Source organism: Melopsittacus undulatus, chromosome 9, assembly GCF_012275295.1.
Source record: "Melopsittacus undulatus isolate bMelUnd1 chromosome 9, bMelUnd1.mat.Z, whole genome shotgun sequence".
NCBI lineage: Eukaryota > Metazoa > Chordata > Aves > Psittaciformes > Psittaculidae > Melopsittacus > Melopsittacus undulatus.
This window is the reverse complement of record NC_047535.1, coordinates 28,524,758-28,552,542: the sequence shown is the minus strand read 5'-3', so window position 1 is coordinate 28,552,542 and position 27,785 is coordinate 28,524,758. Positions and strand designations below refer to the sequence as shown.

At 38.9% G+C, this 27,785-nt stretch overlaps 1 protein-coding gene across 5 annotated transcripts in view; it reads left to right on the top strand.

Annotated features, from left to right (window-relative positions):
- Positions 1-27,785, top strand: part of PXK (PX domain containing serine/threonine kinase like) — a 38,051-nt gene that overhangs the window by 7,920 nt on the left and 2,346 nt on the right. Inside the window, exons 1-17 of one of the 5 annotated variants that reach the window (XM_013129132.3) lie at positions 851-872; positions 4,805-4,855; positions 5,509-5,556; positions 10,130-10,316; positions 12,217-12,294; positions 12,457-12,530; positions 13,427-13,501; positions 14,688-14,792; positions 14,950-15,051; positions 15,689-15,850; positions 17,025-17,142; positions 17,581-17,659; positions 19,858-19,906; positions 20,758-20,835; positions 21,253-21,339; positions 21,937-22,006; positions 22,934-22,996. In XM_013129132.3, the coding sequence (XP_012984586.2) occupies positions 10,178-10,316; positions 12,217-12,294; positions 12,457-12,530; positions 13,427-13,501; positions 14,688-14,792; positions 14,950-15,051; positions 15,689-15,850; positions 17,025-17,142; positions 17,581-17,659; positions 19,858-19,906; positions 20,758-20,835; positions 21,253-21,339; positions 21,937-22,006; positions 22,934-22,996 (1,279 nt within the window). In that variant the 5' untranslated portion in view covers positions 851-872; positions 4,805-4,855; positions 5,509-5,556; positions 10,130-10,177. Of the gene's footprint in view, positions 1-850; positions 873-3,713; positions 4,528-4,804; positions 4,856-5,508; positions 5,557-10,129; positions 10,317-12,216; positions 12,295-12,456; positions 12,531-13,426; positions 13,502-14,687; positions 14,793-14,949; positions 15,052-15,688; positions 15,851-17,024; positions 17,143-17,580; positions 17,660-19,857; positions 19,907-20,757; positions 20,836-21,252; positions 21,340-21,936; positions 22,007-22,933; positions 22,997-27,785 lie in introns of those variants that run through there. The other 4 variants (XM_013129133.3, XM_031049211.2, XM_034066538.1 and 1 more) reach the window with 4 other exon arrangements.

Here is a 27,785-nt window from a genome sequence, read left to right as displayed (position 1 = left end):
GCTACAGGTTGGGCAGAGAAGAGATTCAGAGCAACCCTGTGGAGAAGGACTTGGGGGTGTTGGCCGAAAAGAAATTGAACATGAGCTGGCTTCAGTGTGCACTCACAGCCCAGAAAGCCAACCGTATTCTGGGCTGCATTAAGAGGAGCGTGACCAGCAGGTCAAAGGAGGGCATCCTGCCCCTCAACTCTGCTCTCGTGAGACCTCACTTGGAGTATTGTGTGCAGTTCTGGTGTCCTCAGCATAAAAAGGACACAGAACTGTTGGAACAAGTCCAGAGGAGGCCACGAGGATGATCAGGGGACTGGAGCACCTCCCGTATGAAGACAGGCTGAGAAAGTTGGGGCTGTTCAGCCTGGAGAAGAGAAGGCTGCGTGGAGACCTCATAGCAGCCTTCCAGTATCTGAAGGGGGCCTACAGGGATGCTGAGGAAGGACTACTCATTAGGGACTGTAGTGACGGGACAAGGATAATGGGTTCAAACTTAAACGGAAGAAGTTTAGATTGGATATAAGAAAGAAATTCTTTACTGTGAGGGTGGTGAGGCACTGGAATGGGTTGCCCAGGAAAGTTGTGAATGCTCCATTCCTGGCAGTGTTCAAGGCCAGGTTGGATGAAGCCTTGGGTGATATGGTTTAGTGTGAGGTGTCCCTGCCCATGGCAGGGGGGTTGGAACTGGATGATCTTAAGGTCCTTTCCAATCCTAACTGTTCTATGATTCTATATTTTCCTGAGTTAGATGATGCAGATAATCAGGACTGATTCTGAGCGTTCCTATCGGTTTTCCTTATACTTGTGTTTATTTCCCACAGGCACAGGCTCAGTACCACTATCAAATCAGGCTGTCTCATAAGAAAATCATTCTAATTCAGGTATTTTTTTTCCTTAAGCAAAACAGAATTTGGCAGAGTAATAAAAGCTTTTGTGCATTTAGGCTTTTTCCTTGAGGAGTTGAAAGCTCTTCTTTGGTCCTATGGGAAGCATATATCAGCAGTGCTAATTATAATCACAAGACAAGCTGGTTGCTGTGTGGAAGCAATAGGAAGCATCAACTTCTCACTAAAACTGAGCACATTGTGGTTTGCTGATTATGTGCAGCTATGGCAGATATTGGCAGTGGGGTTGTATTTCTTATTATGGCTTTTCTGCTGTAGCTATTCTTTGACTTTCAATCTCATTATCAATTTTGGGGAGGAAAAAAATCCCAGAAAACCAATACAACAGAAGTTCCATTGACAGCGTAGTGCCAAGGTGGCTAATTCTTTGTTCTAGTCAGTGCAGATGGAGATAGTGTTGGGGGGAACTTAGCTTTTCTGTACAGACAGAACTAACAACCACATCTGAAGAGTGATGTTCTCTCTTCTTTCAGGTTGCAAACCCCATGACTTAAAGAAGGGGCTCAATTAGTGCTTTAGGGTGCCAAAGCAGAACTGGATGAGCAAATGCTTGAATATGCATGGAAAACAATAGTTGTGGACCAGATCTGTGGGCTATTTTTACCGTGAGAATGAGCTCTGAGCCCCAAATTGGTTATCACGAGGCTCTCCAGAAGAGACAACTGTTGTTATCAATCAGAGTGATTGTATGCAATAAGATGCTTTGATTGTTGTCTAATGAATTTATGAGTTCTGCCTGCCCAAAAGCATTCTCTCGGGGTGCAATAGAAAAGGTTATTCACTGTATAAAGAACAAATGCTACCAGGGATTGAGCAATAATCTGCTTCTTAGAAAAGCATAGAAAAGATGAATGATTGAGCATGGTGAATCATCACTGATGTGGTTTTTCAGAGAAACAGCCAATGTTCCTTTGAGACTTGCTGTATAAGCAGTTGCTGCAATTTTTTGGCTGTGTGTGGAGTAGCCTCTTCCTACTTCCCAAAATGCAGCAGCGATCACGGAACAGGAAAAGCCACATTAGTGGTGAATCTGGGTTTCCAGGTGTCCCTTTAATTGGTTTCTGTTGCTCAGTTTTTCCACTGGTTGCATTTGCAATCAGCTCTCTGGATTTTTGTTACTATTTATGAGGATTTGGGCTTCTTGTTTTGCAGGAAAATACCTAAATTATAATTTAAAATGGGGAAGAGAAAGGAATATGGAGGGTGCTGCCAGGCTGACTTTCTGCAAACAGATGCTTTAATTCCAGTGTAATAGATATGTATTTTGGTTTGTGATATCTTGGATTTCCATCATTTCCAACTAAGCTGCTAGGACCTTTGGGGGTCCCTGCCAACCCAAACTACTCTATGATTCTGTGATATAAAGAGTTTAAAATCACTTTTGGTTTCATGCTTATGAGTCTTGAATTTGTTTTAGATGGTTCAAAATTGTTACAGGTATTTGACATCTGTTGATAATAAAGGATATTTGAAATGAATTTTAGAAACTGGAATAGGTTTTTGCCTGAGCAGCTATGTGCATTGGGAGGAAATTCCAGTAAATAAATTCTGGATTAGTTAAGGTTGAACACACAAGGTAATGTTGTCTAGTAAGTGTTGCCTTTGCCTCTTGTCTGGAATAGGTCTAATTCTTGATTTACACTACTTACTTTTCATGGTGGTAAATGTTAAATGGGAATTTAATTCTGTGGAGGGATTTTGTGATGTGCCCCACTTTCTTTGCATCCAGGGGTATTTTTATGTTTTTCAGTGTACAAGCTTTTAATTTCAGTTCATTTGAAAGAGGAAGATTGGTTCTGTGTGGTTCTGAAGGCAACTTCCAAAATCACAAGATGCTTCACAGTACCTGAAAGAAGTTATTAATTAATACCTGTAGTGGATATTTAACTGTGAAGTTGAATTTATAATTCCTCATGGATCAAATAGTTGATTGAACTATCTAACTGATATGCAGATACATGCCAGATAGAGTTATTGTTACAGAATGGACAAATTTGATATATATATAGACTCAAGGCTTTCAGCAGCCTGGTCTAGTGGGACTTGCCTATGGCAGGGGGCTTGGAACTAGATGATGTTTAAAGTCTTTTCCAACCCAAACCACTCTGATTCTACAACTCTGAGGTGCTGGAAATGCCTTTGTGTATTTGTTATGTCATTATTGGCTGTTCATAATAATTTGGAATGAAGCATTAATTTTAATGTCTGAAAAAATGTACATAATGCTCTGATCTGTCCTTTTTGTGCAAGACTTCTGTTGATAGAAGAAATTTAAGAAGATGAGGTGGCATTTGACATTGAAAAATCATTCAGCCCTTCACATAAAATACGGTAGAAAGTTTGTGCCAGGGTGAGTGAAGTCATCTGGGCTGAATAACAAATGATTTATCATGTGATGCTTGCTGCACTGCAGGCAATAACTGAGTGGGTACTCAACGTGTTGCCTGGCACAAGTGCAAAGAGCTTTCCACATGTACCATGTGAGCTGTAGCTTGAATTGGTGTTTGGTTTGGAGTTTCCAGTCTTCACTGTGGATCTTGTAGCTGCAGGTGTGCAGTGCCACTGAGCGTGTTTGGGGAGGAACCTGGGAGGATTTAGTGGTACTTTGAGCACCGGTGGTGGGTCCCATTCCTGCAGTCAAGATAGCAAAGAATATGAATATGCATAAAAATCATGGGGATATGAGCCTCTTCTGCAACATCAGACTGCTACTAAAAGCAGAGGTTCTTTCATGCCTTCTTCCCCTCTTCTCACTCTGGGCACTCTCCAGCTCACTTCAGTGTTGGGAGTTGCATTTTCTCAGGCACCTTACCTTTTAGCTCTCTTCATGTTTTCCAATGTAAATGGTGTGGCCATGGGATTATCTGTGTAATAAGACTTTAAAAAGAGCTGCATTTATAGAGCCTTGTGTGTGCAAATGGTAAAGGAAGTATCTGTTACTACATTTAGCCCAGATTAGTTTTATTCCCTTGCTAATTAAACCATATCTAACATGGACATTGTAGGCCTTCTGGAAAAAGGACTTGCCTTGTTTATGATTTTTGAAATGTCAAAAGTGTTTTTAGAACTGTTTTCAAACATAAACAGAGCAGGTCTAAACAAAATCACAGCTTCCTTGAAGTCTGTCTGAGAGCTGTAAAAAATACATGACATCTATTCTTGAGATAATTAGATAAATCTCAAATAATGATGTTGCTGGATTGACCAGGTATTAGTCTATGAAAGGTACAGTGGTGACTGGAATGAAGAGTCTGAAAAGAATTGTGCTTTATGAATGTAATTGTGGCAGGAGAATTATTAATCCAAATTCAAATGTAAAAGTGGTTCACTGAGATTTAAATGTATCTGCATAGTTAATGTATAAATAATTAACATTAAGCATGCACTATAAATGAAGAATTGTTATAATCAGAAACTGATACATTCTAGTAACTCAAGCATACTCCAGAGCTTTTGTGGTAACCTTTCTTGTACAAAAATAATCAGAGATTGAGCAGTTGTGGGCATTCACTGGCATTCTGTTATGATGGTAGCAGTAATTCCTGAGGGGTACTTGTTAGATGTTGAAAGTGAGGAGAGTTCTTCACCTGAAGGTGGAGTGAGTATTTCAGCTGTTGTTGGTAGATGTTTGGTGAGTATGTTCAATATATCTTTTTTCTTAATTAAATTAAACTGTTCAGGTGCTTCACAGATCTACAGGCTCTTGGACCTCTCTTTGTCTTCTACTCTGGGGGGCAGAGGGAGACAACTACTGGTGATGGGTATGAGCAAACCCTGCTTAAAACCTCTATCTGAATGTTCTGTTTCTGAGTGTTTCCTAGTTGGATAGTGCTCATATTTGGAGAAATGCCTAAGAGCTTTCTTAAGCTTTTTAGTTCTCATTTCTAATAATTTTTTTCTTTTATTAGGAATACATCATCCGTGTTCAGAGAGGAGTTTCAGCAGAAAACAGCTGGCAGGTAATTTCCTAAACTATGCTTCATGGAACCAGGATGCCTTTTTAGGAAGAGTTTGAAAACTGTCTTGCTTGCTTTTTAAGTTTGAGCTGGAGAGGGAATTTTTGGTTTGGAATTGAGAATATGAAGCGCTTAAATACTTTTGGTCAAAAACTAAGAGAAAACCAGTATTGTTGCCAGCTACAGGAGGCTGTTTCTGCTGCTGTTGTGAATATTCCAGGAAAAATGTTTATGGATTACTACTGTGTGTTACAACCATCATTTTTAAGTCTTAAATGCCAGTTTGCCTTTCTTAGTGCTAAAATCACAGACCTTGTTGATATGTGACCAACTAATGAAGATGACAGTCAAAAATTCTTGCAACTCATATGGCAAAAATGTTTTGTTTGCAGAAAACTTGGCTCACAAATATTTTCTTTAATCTGTTTTAAAATAATGTTTAAAAATGCATTTTCATTCTGGTCAAGATGTGATTAAAACCCTTCTTTGTTCTCTGGCAACATGACATTAATCCAGCAGTTATGAATTTGTACAAAAATGATTTAAAGAAGATGAGTATAACTAGGGATTACTTTTCTGTAATGGGATTTTTGAAGATAAAATGCTAATGGGAGAAATAATGATGTTTCCTGAACTTTTGTCTTTCTGTCTTACAGATCGTGAGGCGATACAGTGACTTTGACTTGCTTAATAATAGCTTGCAGGTAACTTTCATCCTTGATATATAAATATAAAATGTCATTAGAAGGATAGCTTTAAAATTGCTTGTGATAGTTTTATATAGTACAGTGAAGAAAAAATAAAATTTCACACAGCTGTAAAGAGAAATTGTGGCTTCAAATGCAACTTGAATGTATACTTTTTTCGCTCATATTTTCTCTTGTGAAATTTAAGTTTTAGCATCGAGGGGACCAATTTATGTAGAAGTGGAGGAAATTGGCAGCTGCTGAAACTTTCCCTTCAATACTGTGTCTTGTTCCAGTTTTATGTGTTGTCATTTGTTCCTCCTTTGAGTTGAAGAAAGCCAAGGCATATCCCAACCTTCAAATTCAGCACTGAAGTGCTATGTGTCTCATTATTTATATCTGTCTAAAAGCACTACCAGATGCTGCTTATCATGTGATGGTTCTCTGTATCACTGGAAAGTGTTCCTTAGTTAAACACTGGACTTACTGTGTGTGTTTCTTTTGCTTTTTAAGACAATTCTTTCTTTTAGTTTGTGTGGGAAAAAGCAGGGTATATGCATGTGTCTGGGAAAAGGCAGAAGCAGCAGGGACTAGCATCTACAGGAGTGAAACTTGTTCCATAGTATGAAGCAAACGAGATAAAAAGTGAATGCTGCTGTGATTTGAAGATAGATTTTTGTGACTTTGATTTTTTCCCTCTGTGAAATGTTGTGTGAATTAGAAGAGCCTAATACTGCTTCCACTTCCTCTGCCTTCCCCCTAATCAAATCAGCTATCTACTTGATGAACTTCAGTGATCAAAACCATGTGAGGATGTTGAATTTTGTACTGTGATAGTCTGCTGTAACTGATTCCCGTCCTAGAAGGTGGATGGGGAGGAGCAAATTAGTCATAGTTAAAAAATGCAACATGGTCACTGTGTGGAATTATGCAATAGGAATGGAGTAGTGCAGTAACTCATGGGAACTTTTACCATGACCTAGAAACCTCTTGTGTGATGTGCTGCATAAATGCAATACAAAGAAGTCTCCTGCTCTGAAGAAATCCAGGAACACAAGGATATGAGATTATACTAGTTGGTGCAGTACATAGTAGTCATTGTTGTCTTAACCGTAGCCAAGTCTTGATAGAGATCTCACAGAAATCATTTTGAGAAAGTTTTTAAAAGAAGAACGAGTTCATTTTTAGAGCCAGCTACAACAAGCTTCTCTTAACCAGGGGGAAAAGAATATGTTAAGGCATGAAAACGCTTTGTTGCCTTCTCATTTAACTTCCAAATGAGGCAGCTTTAGTAGAAAAGGCAGTGGACCTTTAAGACTTAAAATTCAGAATTGACACGTACTGAAAGGTTGGGCCTAGGTGGAAGGTCTGGAAAGTGAAGGTAAATAGGTTATGTGTGATGTAGTACAGAAATAAAAGGCCTTTGTATCTGAGACAAAGGTGAATGATAAAGTGGAGAGTTCAGGAAGTTATTTGACAGCAGCTTGCAGAGTAGGACAAGGAGGAATTTGAAACAAGAGACAGATTTTGCAGATACAATGTACCAAGGTCTGGGACAAAAACTTGAGCTGCTTGGATGGCTAGAAAAGATCAAACAGAATCATCAAGGCATATTTGTAACTTGGATAGGAGGATATGCAGAGGGCAGCTAAAGACCGTGTTCCATAGCACTTGGTCTTCTTCAATGCAGACTGCTGCTCACACATTGATGTTCATACTCCTGTTTCTGCTTTCTACAGTTGGGGAAGGCAAAGATATATCTCTGGTTGGAGACAACCTTTTCTGGCTAGTACAAAGAGCTGCTCTAAGAGGTGTAGTTCTTTATTATGTGCCCTGTGGAAGGACAGGAGGAGAGTTTTAAGCCTTTATCGAAGAGGCACAACTCTGCTATTGACAAACACCACTGTTCCTCTGGCCTAGTTCCATATGCTAGGATCAAGAGACAGCAGACAATGGCTGGCAAGAAGCATGTTTAAATTGCTCTTTTCTCCCACTATTTTGAAGTTTTTAATAAATTGCTTTTCATGGTGCTGGAGCTGAGGTTTTCTGATCCATTAAGGTAGTGCGACACTCCTCAGTTCTGTCCATCCAGAACTTGAAGCAACAGTATTTCATCACAGTTTCCAGGTCCCATGACTTGTTTTTAAATCTAAATTCTCATCATGTGTATATTGAAATTAAACACAAAAACTTAAAACAGAATACATTCCCCCCCTCCCTCTCCCCCAACAGTATAAACCAATGAACAGTGCAAAAATACCAACCCCAGTCTCTTTCCTGCAGAACCAAAACGTTGCTGGAAAAACTGCTGGAGCTTCTTTTGAGTGTAAATCTCCAAGTTCTTTCAGTGCTTGTGGTACACTTGATCTCCCCATAGGTCTGGGTAGTTGTGATTGAACACAGTTGCAGTTGAGCCGGAATGTGACTTTTCTGCTTTTAATCTGGGGCTGCCTATGTAATAATAGTAAGGATTGGGGATTACAAAACTGTCTAGTATAGGGGATGCATCCTACCAAATACCTTGAAAAACAATGAGAGGTATGTACCTGTCACCCTGATTTGTAGCAAAAAGTTTCAAGCCAGATTCTCTGACATCTCAACTGCAAACAGGATTGGAAAGATCCTTCCAAACCATCCTGCATTTCTTCCTCTTATGAGACAGAGATATGCGAAGATCATTGGCTGCTCTTCTGTTTTATCAAATGAATTACTAGTACAGTATTCACAGCAAGATATGTGGCTTTTGTGAAGCATTTTATGGCAGCTTTTGAGCAGACATTCCTGAGCAGACATTAATTCCTAGGTTCTTCTGTGGTGAAGCCCATCCTGGCTCCAGCACTGAGCTTGGGCCAAGGGAAAGTACATACAGCTCGTGCTTGAAGGCACGTGGGGTCTTTGCAAGGTCAGGGCTTCTGTGAGGTGGTGTTCTGTGGTAGAGTGTGTTCTAGCCCTGCTGTGTGCTTTGGCAGATTGCAACAAAAACCTGGGGGTGAATGTTACTTCCTGCTGAAAAAGTAGCAGATATGTGGTTTATTGAAGGAAAACATCTGAACTAGAGTTCTTTTCTCTCTGATTGTGCTTTTCTCCCTGATGTCAGTTAGCTGTCAGGTCAAGAAGATGAAGGTGATTAGGATTTGACATGCTTTTCCAGTGAGTAATAAAAGAAATGGATTTAGGTTTTGTTTAGAAACTTGGGTTTGAGTTGAAGTAAAAGTAGTTTGCCAAATTAGAGTTATGTATGCCTCTGGTCTTAAAACCAATGTGGTGAATTACTGGCAGTACATGGTATGTTGTTGCTTTTGGATTTACTCCTGGATTTGTCTTTTTGTTTTCCCCTTGGGTGTGAAAGAGCATTGAAATCTACTCAGTGGATAGTATGATTTTCATTAACATCTTCTGTAATTCCGACATAATTATGGTTCTTCTTCAGCCCATGATTTGCAGTCAAAAACTGGAGAAGTGCTAAAGTTAGTGGGGGGACAGCTGTATTCAAAAGGAGATAGAAAAGTCAAGGGACTGCTACTTCTGCCCCAGTTTGAACTAATCCTTCACTTCTTCCACTGGTTAAAATGAAAGTTGTCCAAGCACCAAAAGTCCCTGTCTTCTCCCTGGTGAGCTGTTTGCTTTAGAAATGAGGTTACTGCATCTGGTGTAATGGATTCCTGCAATACATATTTCTTAGCAATAACTCCCTTAGAGGTTCAGCATAGTCAAGGCAGGTACTTTGATCTGCAGGACAACGATGTGTTAACAACATGCAAAATGTATTCTAGCAATTCACATGATATAATTGGATATAAACACTAAAGACCAGCTCTTTGATGTGACTTACATAAGGCTTGAAGTTTTTGTGCATGTTTTCATCATCCCATTTCAAAGTATCTCTCTGATTTTTATCTGAAGTTTTAGATCACTTCTGTCAACAGAAACCAAGTACTGTACATCCACTGGTGGGTTTTGGGAATTTTGGGGTTTGAAGATGCAAAGCTGTTTGAAAAGTGTAGAGCAGCATATTCAAAAGAGAAAATTGGAAAGTTGCACCATATTTGAAATTACAGATTTAACATGCTGGCAGTAAAGGCTTTATTTATAATTTATTTGTAATATATATATATAATATATTTATTTCTAATTACCTATAAAGGCAATAGAGACAATGGAAAGTTACTAATCTTCACTTGATGAAATAAGAAAGCGTAAATCTTATCTGGAGAAAATGGTGGGGTGTGAATTGTTTTTGTGCTGTGGCAGAGATATGTCATAGAAAGGATTTAGCTGAAAATTAGAGCCATTTAGCATCCAAAAGTTTTGTATAGTGATTTGAATCCATGACTCACTAGCAAAAATTCATCTTCTCACATTATCAGTGGTGTTCCATTTAGTAATCTCCTGGTGGGATGTGAGCTGGTGTCTGACTAGCTCACTCTGATAACAGTGCTTAGAAAAAAAAACATAAAAGCTTGTATATACACAGTACAAAAGGAGTTATCCAGTAGTTACCTTGCTGCTGAGAGTCTTACTTTCTGGGTTGCTATTTTATATCCCTGAGGCATTTTGAAGCAAGGTTAATAGTTTTTCTTCTCTTTTCAAGATCTCAACTCTAAGTCTACCTCTTCCTCCAAAAAAATTGATTGGAAATATGGAGCGTGAATTCATAGCTGAAAGACAGAAGGGACTCCAGGCCTATCTCGATGTAATTACTACCCACCACATCCTGTCCAACTGTGAAGCGGTAAAAAAGTTTTTGGACCCAAACAGCTATTCTGTAAACTACACTGGTAAGTGAAAGAAAGAGTTGCAAAGGTGCATTACAGTTTCACTTCAGCATGAGTGTGTATATATTCACTAATGCTGGCAAGGATTTACACTGAAGCATGGGGGGTGGATGGGGAACAACCTTCAAAATGATCATGCTGTGCATCTAATTATTTATGATCATGTTTCTTCAGCTCTGTGTATGAATCATGTTGTCATTGTCAAATCTAAATATTTGACTTATTTTACAGAGGAGTGACAAGGGTCAACATCTATATAAGCAGCACATGGAGCAGGGGGGTGGGTGAGAGTGGCACAGGTTGTGATAAATGGGGAGGGCGTGTTGGTGTTGGAAAATGATTTGCCTACCAGAGTGTAACATGGAGTTCAGTTTGTTCTGTTAAAACAGGTTGTCTGAACACTGAATCTTGCTTTCATCATGGTTCTGAGATTTTTCACAGGAACAATTGTCGTCACCCTGTCTATGACTTTGGGTTGTGAGACTGTTTGAGCTAGGTTGAGTAATTTTTCAAGGCTCAAATAAGTTACACTCTCCCTCCAAGTACTGGAAAATCATTGCATCCCTTAAAATGATACTGCAGGGATCAGTTAATTGTTAAATGCTTCTTTGAATTTGTCTGCCTTCAGCTTCACTCATTGGAAATTGTTAAGTATTTGTCTTCTAGACTGAAAAAAACTTCCTCTTGGTGATGAAACCCACTCTGCAGATTTAGTGCATGGTCAAACTGACTCTTTGCAAAATGCAAAGCTTGTTTTCATAAAAGCAGAGCCTACTGAAGCAGGAACTTGCTGTTTCCTTTTCACTTGTCTTTTTGCTCTCCCTTTATGTAACATTTTTGTGCCTTTGGCTTCAAAGTGCAAAGAACATTTCCTGGATGTTTATGATAAGCTGTGGAGGAGTTGTAAATTATTAGTAACTCTTTAGGGAGGCAGTTTGTCTGGCTAATGCTGAACAGGCAAAGTAAATCCTCTAGGAGACACTGATTTCTGTGTTAACTCTGAGCACTTTCATCAAGATTACTTTCGCAGCAAGTTTCTGGGAAGGTAGTAACAGTAATTGCCTATGGTCTTTGGTGACACCATCAATTTGTAATTTCTTAAATGCTGGAGAAGTGAGCTGATATTTATTGCACCATTCTTTTTCCTAGCATATTTTTAGAGAGAGAAGATACAGTGCAGAAAAAGATAGGGGCATCCTTACCTTCTTGCTGTGTTTCTATGCCAAGATAAGCCATGTTAGGGAAAACTCCTTGTTGGCATGATTCCCTTTCTCCCTCTGTTGTCGCCACTTTTCACTGATAATTTCCCCTCAAATTGCTTCAGGAATAAACCACTTGTTTTCTCAGCTGTGGAACAATTCGATAATCGCAGGGGTGTCCTCCCCATCCCCCCCAAGTAGGATCACAGCAAAATACCTTTGCCTGCACAGAAGAGGGCAGAACAACACGTACTGGAACAGAAGTGATTAGTTTACACAGTTTAGATGTAGTAATAGCAATGTAGAAGCACATTAAAGAGATGTAAAAGGCAGTACTTTTACAGGTATAACACAAACATTTCAAGAGGAATATAGAGTACACCTACTGTGGGAAATCTTAGCTATGAGCATTGGATTTAGACTTGGAATTGTAGATCTGGTACAGGTAGAATGCAGGCTGGTCAGCTAAGTTTTCCAAAGGCAATGCTTTCTCTGTCTTCTAACTGGATTTGAGTTATCAGGTTAAAAATGCAAATGCCTTTTAACTGTGTTTGTATTTGATTTCCTTTTGAAGTGATTTTGCTGACTTGCAGACTGAATTCCTGCAGGCTTCCTTCCGGCATTGAGCCTTACCTAGTATGTGCATAATTACAGTATATAGTCTCTTGAATTTTATTTTTCCTTCTTCCCTTTTTTCTTTCCAGAAATTGCCTTACAGCATGTCTCAATGTTCTTCCGATCAGAACCAAAGTGGGAAGTGGTAGAACCATTGAAAGACATAGGTAAGAAGAGCATGTATGCATGAAAACTTGTCTGATTCTTTTTTTCAGCTATGCAAATTGTCCTGATTACAATACCATCTTTGCTTATAGACCTCATTCTGCCTGTAAGCTGTGTGATTTAGTGGTGTTTAAAGCTGCTGCTGCCTTCTCTTTTTTTTGTAGGTTGGCGAATACGTAAGAAGTATTTCTTAATGAAGATTAAGAATCAACCAAAGGAACGGCTAGTGTTAAGCTGGGTATATATGCTTTCATCACATACTCAACTGTTTCATAATGAACCTGGCTTATTTCATGTATATTAACTACCATGTGTGAGTGACAGAGAGATAGACCTAACAGATCAGGCTTTGAAAGAGCCTTAAAAGCCCTTAGGTGGATGTGTGGTGTGGGAACTTCTTGTTTGTCTTTCCTCTGGTGGCAAATCCAGTTTGCAGGTTTCTGTGCCTGGTTATTTGTTTCCATTCCTGCACCTCAGATTTCTGTAGTTGTAATGATGTAGCTGTTGATCCTAGTATAAATTTGCTTGCTGAAAATAACAAGGAGATCCCCTGTTAAGTGGTGAGTTTTGTTACTTGGATCTTTAGTTGTACTGAGAAACTAACAGGTGAGAGAAGCATGAATTTCTCCTTTTAAGGTAGACATGTAGTAACACCAGACAGTGTTGTTACTGAATGCTTGCTTATGCTCCTATGCTGAAATGTGCCACCCTCTTAATTACATGGGCATAGCTGTTTGTGAGACTTCACTGGAGAGTGGATAGCACTAAAGCCTGCAGTAGGAGGAAAGTTGTTTTTGCTGAAGAGGAAAAAGGTGGGAGTTTAAGCCTTAGCACTTCACAGTGCACACAGTCCCCCAGTTTGGGGTTGGCAGAGTTCATTCAGTGGTAATAATGCACGTCAGACACAGGGGAGGAAGGAGGCAATAATATTTATTTATGGTCAGACACTTTTACTGGAAAACCATGGCCTTGTTTAGCCTCTTCAAGTTTCATTCTGTGTCATTTCCTTGCTTGCTCTTCAAAATATACATTCAAATAGCTGTCTTAATTTGTGAGAGCAGAATATAGACGGCTTTTTCTTTATGGAGTGCAACATCTATTATGATATGCCTTTCTTTTCCTATTTATTTCCAGACTGATCTTGGCCCTGATAAGTACTTGTCTGACAAAGACTTACAGTATGCTGTGAAACTACTTTCTTCCTGTTCTGTGAGTATGACTTGGAGACGTTTAAATTGTGCCAGCACAAAAGTGCTTGTCAAGGACTAATCTTGCAAAAACACATACAGCTTTGCAGACAGAGTTTGTAATTTTAGAGTTGCTTTCATTTAAAGATGTGTGAACCTTTCAATTACATTGCCCACACAATATGAAGTAACATGTTCTCAGCACAATTAATAATCCCACAGGATAATAATCCTGCAGGAGATTAGGAGTTGTGGTTTAATTGTATTTTTTTCTTCTTGTGCCGTACTGTGAAATGATGAGCTTTTATTTCAGCTCCTCAACACTTTTAAGTGTCTAGCTGTAATTGCTAACCCTTGTGCTGGGGGTACTCTCAGGCAGCAGTGGATAAGGCAGTGGAAAAAGTGTTGCTATTTCTTCAGCTCTTTGAACTTAATACAGGAGTATCTTAGTAGAGGTACCATAGAGGTTGTACAGTTTAAGCTCTGGTGCAATGCTGCATTATAAATCCAATAGGCATCTCTGAAAAACTGGTGTTTAACTACAAGATGAATTTCTCTTTAAGGATGTTAAACATGTGAGAGACCAGCTGAAAAGGGTGGAAAACCTCTGTGCAGTCCTCAACAGAAGAGGCTGTAACTAGGCTTCTCAACCACCAAACCAGACTGAAACTAATGCTTTAAAATAAGACATCTACAAGGGCTCTTTTCCTAACTTGTAATTTCAGCTGGTGTATGTATTGCATATAGAATTTATTTCCAGCTGTGCTGTCTCATTTGGTTTCACAAAATTTCAGGAAATTGTTACAACAAAACTGTTCTGACAGCTGTTAATGCTGAGTTTCCTTATGAGCCAGTTGTATAAAACTGTGAATGATTTTATTAGCTTAGCATGACTTAAACCTGCAATAAAGCTGCTCATGGAAAGTGCTGGATTCTTCATTCGTCTAAACTGCGAGTCTGTTTTGGTAAAAAACATAGTGGATTTTTTTTGTATGTTTTAATTTATGTGGAATTTGAACAAAGTCATTGTGAAGTTTTCTTTGCATTTACTCGAGGCTCAGGTTAAATAACTTGAGCAAATATCACTGACAGAATCCATTTTATTGCTTTAAATACACAATTCAGGCAGATCTTTTCTTACTTGTGAAGTGAAAATGAACTACAGAATGTGTCATCTAAAACTTACCTACAGTTTTTTCTTTTGGTAGCATCCCTATGTTTACAAAGTCACTTTTGCCATTGCCAATGAATCTTCAGCGCTGGTTATTAGACCATTCAGTGAAAAAGGGACACTAAAAGACCTTATTTATAAGGTAATGTCTCCCCCCAATCCCCAGCTCAAAGGGTAGAATGTTTGCTGGAATGACCACTGTCATTCTGTTAAGCAACTGTTTACCATCTATTGCTAAGCAAACTAAGACAATTACTGGCTTTTCTGGGCATGATACTTGATATGTGTTTCTTTTAAAGGCAAAGCCAAAAGATCCATTCCTGAAGAAGTATTGCAATCCTAAAAAAATTCAAGGTCTTGAACTTCAGCAGATAAAAACATATGGAAGGCAAATCCTAGAGGTATTTTGTTGCTTTATTTACCAGCCTTCATAAAGTTGTTTTTTGAGGTCAACTGGTTTAACTAGAAAAAGCAGACAAACCTGAACACAAGAGCTTTATTTCAGCAGCAGACTTCAAAGCTAAATGTAAATTGAGATTAGCTGCTGGGAGTTGAATTTAGACAGGTAGGTGTAAGGTGATTTCTGACCCCCCAGAAAAAGGAAGGTGGTACATGTGGAGTTTAAGTGGGAGAGAGGTGATAATGTGGATTTTTGCTTGTGGAAGAAGGGAAAGAAGTAATTCATAACCTGCAGAACATGTGCCATAAATTCAATGTCATTAGTGTGTTGGGGCTTTTTATTTCTTTTATCACAGCTATAATATTCAGTAGAATTGTGAACTTTAATTTTCAGATCAGTTTGGGAGGTGTCTATAAGCTTGCTTTGAGGATCAGCATCAAATGTTTGGTTTATGAGAATTGTTACCACTGAAATGGAAATGTATAGTCAGCTGAAGATGATGTAGATGGGAGATCAAGTTGAGCAATCATTTCAAATAGGAGCCTCATTTATTATATATCTGCTTTTGTATTGGAGTGTGTACGATTTGAAATCATCAGAGCATCTTGTGACAGTGCTTCTGCATTGGGATTTTTCAGGTATTAAAATTCTTGCATGAGAAAGGATTTCCTTACGGCCATCTTCACTCTGCCAATGTGATGTTGGATGGGGATACTTGCAAACTGCTGGATCTAGAAAATTCCTTGTTGGGACTTCCATCATTTTATCGATCATACTGTTCACAGTTTCGGAAGATTAATGTAAGATTCAATCAATGAATTTAGCTGACTCTTATGCATCCCTTTATCCTCAGCTTCTGTTTGTGGAGAACTGATTAGAATGAAAAAAAAACCTCTCTCTACCCCCTTTCTTTTATCTGAGCTTTTCTCCATCAAATCCATTTTCTGCTTCTTCCTAATCACTGGCTGCACAGTAGTTTTGTTGCAGCACACTGGAGTATGCTGAGGCCAAAGGTAAGCAGGTAAAAGGGGAGTGCAGGTGAGTGTTTTTGTGATAACAAGGCTGGTAGAAATAGAGGTAAACTGCAGTTGTTTTAAGATCTCTTTCCACCCTGATCTTGTATTTCATAGGAATGTGTATACTGTGTACCACACGTCTCTTAACTGCAGGCTTACAAAGCAAAATGTTATCTTCCTACTAAAATAGAACCCCAAATTTTGCTCTTTTGCAGCAATACAGTCTTTTAGCCAGCATCCTGTCCTGCCTTCAAGGGCTCATTGTAATAAATTCCATACAGCATCACGAGACAGCTGCTTGATGACCTTGCTAAACAAGTTTTACTGTGTTATCAAAGAAACAATCAAAAGTTCATGTCAATCCAAATCTGATAGTGCTTTTCTAGGAAGAGGAGCCATTTCTGTTTAAATGTGATTCAGAAATCTCTGAGATCTTCTGTCTGGGAACTTAGCATGTATGTACAGCTTGGACAAACCTAAGGAGGATTGAAGGAGGCTCTCCTAGATAGGTTTGGTATGCATTTTTGCTGTCTTTTTATCCACCTCCCTGTAAAGTGACAGCTGGTCTTACTGTGAATCTCATTCTTTGCAGTTTGACTTAGCTAGGAAAACATGCTTGGTTGTGATTCCTGTCAATATATGGCTTCTAAAATTCTGTGAATTGAAAGAGTTTATTACTTTACACATTTTTACAGAACATGACTACACTACTACCCATTTGTATCATCACATACAGAAAATCAGCAAAAGCTGCTTTAGCTTGAAGTTTGAAGACTTCATTTGAGCTAAAGTAATGGAGGGAAGTGGTCGTGGTGAGGAATTGTCTTAATGGTTCCTCTTTTCTATCTTCAAATGCCAGACAACTCTTTTTCTTTAATGGGTTATCAATGCATGTTTTCAAACCAGTTGTGAAAATCTGATTAGTTCTAGCAAATTGTGTTACTTTGTTCCTCCGCAGACTTTAGAAGGTGTTGATGTACATTGCTTTGGACACTTACTCTTTGAAATGACATATGGAAGACCCCCAGATACGATTCCAGTAGAGAGCTTCCCTCCTGCACCATCAGTGTTTGTTGGTTAGTATACAGATGAGAAGATGTCAGTCTCAGCTTCCTGGCCTCTCTTACCTTTTACCTAAGATGAAATGCTGTGAAATAGCAGCCTAAGATATTTACAGCGTGTGACCAAAAAGAATTATTAATTTGTAAACAAGAAAGTGTGTTCTTCCTGAAATATACGTAGCATATAAATATATATCTATTTAAACAGAGTAATAAAGCAGTTATAGTAAGTAATTAGATGTCTGGATTCTCTTGCCTCATGTATAACATTCTTGAAAAGTTTCTATGTGTAATAGTAACATTATAATAGAAACCACATGGCACAGAGCTTCATCACTGCTCAGTTGATGCACTTCTTAGGGGAACATCTCACCGCAGTGCCAGACGTTTATTCTAAATCATTTGCTATCCTGCTGTGCAAAAATGTGTTCATTCTTATTCTTTCTTTGGTAGTGTCTGTGTTGGAATCCATTCTGACCTGTGAAGCTATGAAGAATGGCATGCCAACTGTCTCACGGCTCTTACAGATGCCGTAAGTCTTGTTTGACTTGTTTTATGCTCATAGCAATGTTTTAAATTGTATTAGGAGGAAGAACTTTCTTGTTCTTGTTTCTTTTCAAAAAGATGTCTTCCTTATTCTGAGGGATGTTTAGTGACTTTAGTGATGAAGCTTTAAAAGTGTTAGGCTTTGTAGAACCCATCCCTTCTGAATGTGATCAATGCTCATTTAACATTTCATTGTCTCTTGGTGTGCTGGAGCTGTTATGAATGCACTTTATTTAGCATGGTGCTGTGGTTTAAATTGATCCAGCTATTAAAGCAGTGCAAGTATGATTAAGATCATGTAGAGATATTTTTAAAGCTTTTAGAGTAAGGAGTCTTTTTGCATGTGCTGTTCATACCTGCTTCAGTAGATTTTGCTATCAGTTTACTTATGACTAGCAAAATAGATCCCTTGCTTTGTTCAGCAGGGATATTTAGACTGAGTTGGGGTATGAAATGTTGTGTGGAAATTCTGGCTGGTGTTCTGCAGGACTGGCTTAAGGGTTCTCTGAAGCATAGACAGAATAAATGTCCTTCCAGGTAGTCCTGGTGATACAGTGAAGTCGTAAGAGCAGGTATGGGGCAAAACTACGATGCAGAGAGGGAGCAGTATCAGTGCATGCCTGAGCTGGAGATCATACCTGTCTGCAGCGCCACCCTGCCTGCAATTAGCACACAACTGACTGCTGTCATTGTGCTGCAACATGTCACCAGCATGCTGAGCATAGAACTACAATTCCTGATGGGGAGGTTCTTTTATATTTTCTTAATATAAGGTGCCAGAGTCATGACCTTAATAAAGGACAGATTGCCCATACCTAAATCTGTGTACTGTGTACAGTGTACAGACTGCAGTACATTTAGAGCATGCTCCAAGATTTGTATTTCCTGGTTGGGAAGAGTGCAGGCTTATCTCAATTCTTTCTACTCCTGCCTTCCTCTGCCCTTAAAGGAGCTGGGAGATACAGAGAAGAATGTAAGCAGGCAAGGAATATATAAGAAAACTCTGTGAATACAGGAATATGCAGGTCTTAAAAGGTGTTGAATACTCCATGCCCAGCTGTATCTGATATGTAGGATATCATACTACATTCTTTTCATACCAGTACCTTTCATGAGAGTGTTCTACATACATGTGCAATGCAATTAATGTAATCTAAAATAATTAAAGTAATTTAAATATTTATTAAGCTTTACTATTTATTTTAACCATATAAATTATGTGCTTGATTAATTTTGCAAGTACATGTAAGGGTCAGAAAAATGGCCTGTAAACAAGGGTGAACTTTGGTGGTAGTTTTTAAAAGTAATTTAAAATTAGCTTTATTTCTGAGTTTTTAATGGAATACTACTCTTATAATCTTGATTCTAGACTTGAATTTGTTTTCTCTAGGCTGTGAGAATTTTCCATAGTGAACAACGACAAAAGATCTCTGAAACAGTTATCTCAGAGCCAGGCTTGAGATCTCTTGCTGGAACAGTTTTCTAGTATGTTCTCCAGAGCGAAGTATCTGACATGGACTAACCAGTTTATTTTCAGACTACCATTGCCCTCTAGTGTCTTTGTTTTGGATGGAGAAAGATTAATAATTTCTGCTGTTCCTGCTGATACCATACAGCGGAGAGTGAAAATATCAGAATACTTGCTTTAGTTGCCTTGCCAAAGTAGAGGCAAAATGTTACTTCCACTCATTGATCTTTCACATGGTTCTTGTTAATGCTAAAATGATAGGTATGCTAACAGAGTTTTCTTTAAAAGAACAATTATTTTCTTTAGGTGAAATTTAAAATAAAGTCCCAATCAATCTTTTGTCTTTATAGAATCCATATATTTTAAGGAAGAGGCATTCTATTTTGGGAGAACCCTTTTCTGCCATCAATAATTGTACCAGTTCTATCAGCTTTTAGACTGTTACACAAAGTCTTGCTTACTCTGCCATCAGTAGTGGCTTCATTCTGAGGGCTGGATGCTGCTTATTTTACAGCAGTGCTTGGAAAATAAAAAGGAGTACATAAAAACCTGTGAGAAAACAAACAAACAAACCCAGCAGTGACCTGGGTATGAGGACAGAGACGGAAAAGGAGAAAGAGGAAGTTAAGTGAATAGTACCAGTAGTATTCTTGTTGTGGTTCTGCCTCTTTCTTAGGAATAATTCTTTTTTTCTATTTTTTTTCATCTCCTCACAGATTGTTCAGTGATGTCCTACTAACAAACTCTGAGAAACCACAGTTTAAGGTAAAGATGAACATTGACTTACTGATGTTTGTGGAACTGCCAGACTGTGGGTAGCTGCACGTTAATTGACAGATAGGATAGAGGAGAGCTGGCTTTGTGGTGAATGCCATCAGTATTTGGATTCCTTTGCTGAATTGTGCCCAAGAACATTATGTGACCCCTTAGAAGAGGGACAGGGTGTGGCCCAAGAGTGTTCAAGTGCAGTTTCTGTGCTGGAGCATTCCCAGTGCACTTGTCCTGGAAGGCATGTACGGTGTGTCTTGTGTTGGCAGCCTCGTGGCACTTTGAGGATGTGACTGGAGCATCAAAAAAGAATAATAGAATTCCAGACTGGTTTGGGTTGGAAGGGACGTTAAAGCTCACTCAGTTCCAGCCCCCTGCCACGGGCACTCACACCTTCCACTGGAGCAGGTTGCTCCAAGCCCTGTGTCCAACCTGGCCTTGAACACTGCCAGGATGGGGCAGCCACAACTTCTCTGAGCACCCTGTGCCAGCACCTCAGCATCCTCACAGGAAAGAACTTTTGCCTAAGAGCTCATCTCAATCTCCCCTCTGTCAGGTTAAAGCCTTCCCCTCTTGTCCTATCTATAAATAGATAGCTGTCCTCGCCGTCACAGTATCCCTTCTATGATTTGGTGTTTCTTTGTCCCTGCTGTTAGATACATAGCTAGATTTGGAGTGGAAAACATGCATCTGGAGTCTTCTTTTTCCCTTCAGTAAGGGAATAGTGTCAGAAGTTGGGACTTTATATGAGCAACATGATCTGATTAGTGATGTGTTTTGAGTAGTGAAATTGTGTTTTTCTTTATAACATTTTATGCTATGACTTTTTTTTCCCCATTCTGCATTAGATCCCTACTAAGCTAAAAGAAGCATTGAAAACCTCCAAGGAATGCATAGAAAAGCGACTAACAGAAGAGCAGAAATTGGTAATATCTGCATTTCTTTATTTCCTACAGACATTCAATTTCCTCTTATCACTTTTACATGGGGAAAGTGAGATTTTACTCAGAAGTGATTTTGAGTAGTAAAAGCTTTCAGCAACAGATTGGCTTTCCCAAAAATGCAGTATCAGGAGGTGTAGAACAGCTGTTGACTGTGTGGCATTTCACTGTTTTAAGCGACACAGCTTCACAGACAGTGCCTCCTAAGTTAAGGGATCATTTTAACTAAAGTGTGAGGTTTCATCCTCTGTCAGCAACAGTAAAGATAAAAACTAATAATGAAAAAAACCCTAAACATGCAGAGTGGCTGCAGGGTGTTTTTTGTGCTCCAAACATATGCCCTGTTTGAGAACATTTAAGATCTTAACACAGTGTTTTCCTGGTTTGCCCTTTATTTTGAAGTTTCACCAGCACAGAAGGTTGACGAGAGCTCAATCTCATCATGGCTCTGAAGAAGAAAAAAAGAAAAGGAAGATCTTAGCACGGAAAGTAAGCAATATTTAATTAGGTTTCTCACACAGAAAAAGACGTGAATATATAAACATTAAGTTTAGCAAGCATAACCACTGGTATGCTACTCTGTTGTGCCCTGTGTTTTTCTGTATTACTTCCTGATTCTTTTCACTTTTGTAGCTAGGCAATGGACTTAAAAAGTCTAAGTTACAATAGCAGCTGACTTGTGTATTGATTTAACCTATTTGAGGTGGCTGTATGAAATCAGCTTAGTGAACACGGATAACCTGTGCTGCTTCCTGCTGCTGGTGAGGGTATTGGAGCCTTTTCAGTCTGCTCCTGCAGCACGCTGCCTGTGTTTCCCTTCCTTTTTGATGGGTCAGTTTTCTGCCTCTCTCTTGTGGTCAGAGGGCACTGGATTGCCTGGTTGCTTGCTTGGAGATATTTAAGTGCAGAACAGCTTTATTGCTGTTGTCATCATGGGAGCAGGTGCTGGGGATGGGATATGTTGGCTATTAGTAGACCTTGTGTGATATAGTGGATGCCTGTTACAAATCTGTGTGTCTGCTCAATCTTATAGTGGAAAGCAATTTATTTATTGCAATCTTCTGTTTCTTCTGCTCCATTTTGAAGAAGTCAAAACGCTCTGCCTATGAAAGTGGGGAAGAACACTCAGCAAAATACAGCAATTCAAATAACTCAGGTAACTACAGAGAGAAGAGCTTGCTTCTACACAGCTATGGCAATGTGTTTGTTGTTGCTGTCATTTTTCTGGCTTAAAGGATCCAGGGTCACCATCAGTTCACACATTAATATTGAACTACCAATTGATGATTTATCTATTATAAAACTATTATTTATTTATTACTAAGATACTGTCAGTGTTAGATTTTTAGCTGCTTAATTTAAAGCAATGTGTCTCCTCTTCTGTGCCTCGTACCTCAAAAAAAAGATCAGTCTATACATTCTGTTTGATATTTGAGTGTAATAATAATAAGATACATTATTTGGGCCATTTAATAATGCAGCCTTTGGGGATAAATTGTATTTCCAAATTATTCTGTAATAAGGTGTTAAGATAAATGAGAAAATTATCTGTTGAATTGCTGCTTCAGCGCCCCATTCTAAAACAACAGAGCCTTTGACAGGTCTTCCTTTACTTAAAAGGAATGGTCAGTACTACTGAACACTGACTTGGCTAAAAAGTGTTCAAAGCAGCCTACTGTTCAAAAGTCAGAGTAACTTGCAGAGTCCACCAACTGACTGAAAATCATCTCTTAGAAGGAGAAATGGGCTGTCATCCATGCAGCGGCACAACTCTTAAGGAGAATAGAATTTGGATGCTGAAATCCAACAGCCTAAATAACATAAAAGTGATATTTCCCAATTGAGGAGTACTATTAAGTGTGCTTCTATGTGTTTGGACCTCCTCTGACAGTGTGTACTGTAAAGCCTGTGTGCTTAGATTGGGTCTGAGTGATACGGTTCCAATGAATGGGGATCCTTCTCAAGATTTCATTGGAAGCAGGATTGGATCTTCCCTCAATAAAACTGGCCTGTTTCCAGCAATGTGTCTTGTCTGACTGTTGAATTTTAATGGCACAGCTTTAGTTACTGTTGTTTTATTTAGCAGGCTCTGGGACGAGTTCCCCATTAACATCTCCATCATCCCCCACTCCACCCTCCACAGCAGGTAAGTTCAAGACTCATTACAGCCTCTCCTTGTGGTTTTCTATTTGCCCCCTGCCCCTCATCTGTGGGTGTTACTTCCAAGGATGGTTGATTGAGGGATGGTGGTTTTCAAAGATTTATCTTGTGTCAACTAGAGCATGGGCACATTTCCTCTTCTGATGGCCACAGAGAACCTTTTAATACCGTTACTTTTCATTGAATAACCTTTCTTGGGATATACATGGTATGATATAACCCACAGAGTGTAAGTCTCTATTACACAAGGCCTACTGATGTTGCCACTTTCCAGTCTTTTCTGGGCCTCCTGTTGCAGTATGCATTTGTCCTGATGTTAGGGGTCTGTTGCCTCTGAGATACTGTTTGTTAATCCCTTGTTTCTGTATATTGTTTCTTTACATCTCTACTGCTGTCATGTAGTTTTAGGATTTTTGGGTGTGACAAATTCAGTGGCGTAAGCTACATAAATCTCCCATTTTTGCTGCAGCCCATTGATAACACCAGTACAACGGGTAGAAACAAGTTAAAGACTGATTTGGGTTAAAAATAATATCTTTATTATTTGTGGCCAGTTCTGTTTTCCAGTTTGCTGGGTAGCTGTGCAGACAGTTTTGCTCATGTTTAGGACAGCCGGTGGGAAGTGGCGAAGAATCTGCTTGAGTGGGCAATAGAAATGCTCATGAAAAACTGATTACAAATCTGAATATTGAGTGATAGTGCATGTGCTTCAGTCTGAAACGCTAGAAGAGGAGCACTGGCAAATATTAACAGCAAAATGTGTGAATGGAATACATTTCTAGAAGGGAAACAATCCATAGCATTGCCGTCATGTAACTCATGCTATAGGATTTCCACTTCCAAGGACAGCACAACTCCTTAACTAAAGCACTGCAGTCAAATTTGTGTTTGCTGTGGATGGTCTTTCAAAGGACACTGCAGCCTGTGTGATGTAGTTCAAATCAGTCACGCTGAAATGCAGATGAGTCATTTCTCCTTCATGCTGAGGGTATGCTGAAGTGTAGGTTTTATGAACTGACTTCTTCCAGTTAGTCTAAACAACATAATTACAGTTACTGTGTTGCACAATAACAGTGCTGTTCGCTGCATGTCCTGATTCTTGGCTGGAGGGTTTATTTCAAGTTCTGTGTGCTTTAATAAGGAAAGTAGCAGAAAATGCAAAAGAAAACCTCCTGCCTCCAAAACGGAGAGATGCTTAGAAAATTTCCTGCAATAAACCAACCTTTTAGTTATGTTTCAACCTGAACCTGTTGGAATTTGGTTAAAAGCTTTTTCAGGTTGTGAGTGTGTGATGCAGGTTTATGTGAGATATGGCTCAAATGACTAAAAAATGGCTCAACTTGGGCTTAAAACGTTGAACTGTTGTTCAAACTCATGGTGATTTGTGGTGACCAGCTGTTTGACATGGTGCATGCGGCCTTCGTTCAGATCTCAAGGTGCTTTAATGTGCCTGATGGCTTTGATTTTTTTGACTGGGTATAAGGCCAATTGTTACAATTTCAGGAATGGGTTTGTGAGTAGAATTCATAGAAGAATCTTCAGATACTAGTTCTGAGACAAAAGCTGCTGTGCCTGATTTTTGTCACTGGTAATGTTAGTTCTAGCTAGTCTAAGCAAGTATGCTGTTACTGACTTTATGAAAGGTGCACTGGTCTGATGGTAGGACTTTCTTTGTAGCAAGTGATGTGTCTATTGCTTGTATCTCTTCCAGTTTCCTTGTTCTTACTAAAGATACTTACCTCTAAACTTGCTTATGGTGTTGATGACACTCAAAAGGGGAATAAGGCTTTCAGTCTGGCTTTGTGGTTGTGTTACAATTATGGTATCTCAAAGCATCTTTCAGATAAAATGGCATGGCATTAATGAAAGCTGACATAGAAGTGTACCCAACAGTATATGTAACATCCCGTAGTTCTGACATTCTCCCTTGAATGTTGATTCTTTTTTTCTCCACTTTCACAATTCTTTGCTTCCTTGAAATTTTCCTTTGTGGCTGTGAGCTGCTGGGATCAGAAGGGATGCAAAGCACTGTGGTGTAGGTTATTTAAAACTTCAGTGCATCTCCTCTAAATCCAATAAGTCCATAAGAGACCAATGAGCTCTCTTACAACAGAGAAAAGTTTGGAGGGTGCCATTTTTGCTTCCCTGGGCTTCCCTTTGGGAATAAAGTGAAAGACTTGTACTTAACTTTAGCTATTTTTTTCTGTGCCAGTGGTTCTGAGTCCTTCAGTGTGATGTAGTTCACATATAGTGCACATTTTCTGCCCTTCACATTAATGTAAGACAATTTGAGTGCTTTAATACATGTTCTTCCTGAGTGTCTGTAACCCATGTAGCATAAGTGTAAATACAGGTGTTATTACAACAGGAAGTTCCTTGAACTGAATGGATTTTGTCTTCTATGTCTTACCTGCCAGCAGATTTCTTGCTAAATCTCTCTTAAATGCACTTTAATCCTGTAAAGCTCCAATTATCGCATGTACAACTGAAAGCATGTGTGTTGTGTTTGTTCATCAAGTATAACAAAGCTTTCAGCACAGAAAATTATGGTTGGTTATTCAGAATCATTACTGCGTATGTACCATTTAGTAATCAATCTGTAATCCTCATAGTTGTTAATGAATAAGAACGTACTGGTTTTTGTACTAACTTTGCAGCCAACAGTATCTGTATTTCTCACTTTGACATGGGAACCAGGTGATTAACTTGTGTCCTCTCTCTTTTTCTGCTGTCTTCAATAGAGCATGCATCATTTTGAACATGAATTTTCGGAAAAGTAAGCTAATGCTGATTTCTCTCTTTAAAGATGCTCTGTTTCTGTATGGGAAAGTTGAATGCAAAACTTGAACTTGGGAGGGATTAGAAGAAAAGGATCTAAACATTCTGATGGATTACTTTAATGAAATACAGCATCTTTAAAAACTCACTATAATAATTTTCTTGCACCCCATTCTCAGTCAAGTGTTTAATGCTGCTTGCACAATTACTGTCACTTTAAACTCATAATTAAGTTTTTCTTTCAATTCAGGCATCAAGTTTACAGCATCTGATTTACTTCCCATTCCTTTTAACACACTCTTTTAACAAAAATGTCCCTGTAAAAAAACTTTGGTAAGTTCTTGTTTGAGTGTCTTACTCTTACAACTGCATGAATGAGTAAAATGTGTGTTTGCAAGCAACTTCTTCTAACATGTGTATCAGAAAGGTGTATTGATAACTGAGCACTTGTCTCAAATATGTTTGGGTTTTTTTCTAGTAAATAAATATTCACTGTTGGGCAGAACAATTTAACCTGTAAATGTAATTGCATCTGAGAACATAAAGGTGAACTAAGATTTCCTTTGCCCCACTCATGTCTAGATAGAAAGGACAGATTGTTTTTGATGGACTAACTGAAATGAATGGATTTAAGATTTCCAGAATCATGCTCTTAATAGGTTCAATATGTAATGCTCATAAGTAATGTTCATAGCTAGTCAGATACCATTCTAAAACCTGTGTGTATTTATGTTTTAAGGCAGATCTCAGGTGTAAGAGTATCATTGTCTGTAATTAGTCTCCCAAGAGCTTAACTGTATGATGAGGAATTTAACCGTTTTTAAGCAGGGAAGGTGGCCTCTCCCCCTACTTCTCTGTCTTTTCTATCCTCATTGTAAAATGACCAGACCAAAATTTGAATGTAACATATGGAATCTTGGCTTAATAATACTTAGTGATCCAAGCACTCTGTGGCTTTTTTAACCCACTCTCTGTCACAGTATTTCACTGCATCTGTTGTGAATTTGTTCCATACAGACTCCTGGCCACTTTTCAGAGTCATTCCCTATAGTATCTTGTCCAGCTACTTGCATAGCCTCTTCAACCTCACCCTGCAATCCCAGACAGAAATCTTGTGTTTGCTCTCTGCAGTTCTTTCATCATTTGGAGCTGCTTCATATATGGTGAGCTGGTCTTGGCTGTTTTACAGCAGTTCCTCTGATCAGTTTGGTGCTAGCATTGCAATGCCACTCTTAGACCGTTCTGCTTTGACTACTTTAAGTTGAACTGTTCTTGTTCTTCCTTTGACAAAGTGTCACATTTCACTTTTCTGTGCTTTGCTGACACACTCTACACACATGAGAAACAGGAGAACTCTGACCTACAGGGTGGTTTTCCAGTCTTTCTAATAATAAACTAACCTACATATCTGGCTGGTGTAAAAAGTAAAGTTAGATAAGTTTGATGGCCCCAGAGCATCAATGTACAATTTATTTCAGTCTGTGCTAACATTGTGTAATGTTTTGATTACTGAAGAGAGCAATTGATCCACATGCAACAGGCATGTTAAATTGTTTCAGTTGATCTCTGATATCTCTACTAGGAGTTGAGTATTTCTTCTGGAAAGGAGGACAGTGAAGACAAACCCAATATGTACTTCCATGTTGTGTTGTCACAGGAGGTTTTCATGACAATGAGAATTTCTCCTGAAGAGCTGGAAGTGCTATAGTCACAGCATATGTCAATCACTGGCAAAATGGGATGCTCTGTGTTAATACTCTGGATTTTGAGCTTGCTCCCATATGGGAAAAGTCTCTCACCAAAGACTGGTGCAAACAGAAATTGAGGAAGCTTCGAGTTATGACTTTCATCTAGTATAAATGCTTTTTCTTTAAATTACAGGAGTTACTTTTTTTCCTATTACTTGTTGGTCTGAGAGCAAGTGTTAGTGAGGAATTGAGAGAAGTAGAACATAGAGCTTTGCTTTGTTTTTATTTTCTGTAGCTGAGCTTTATCCT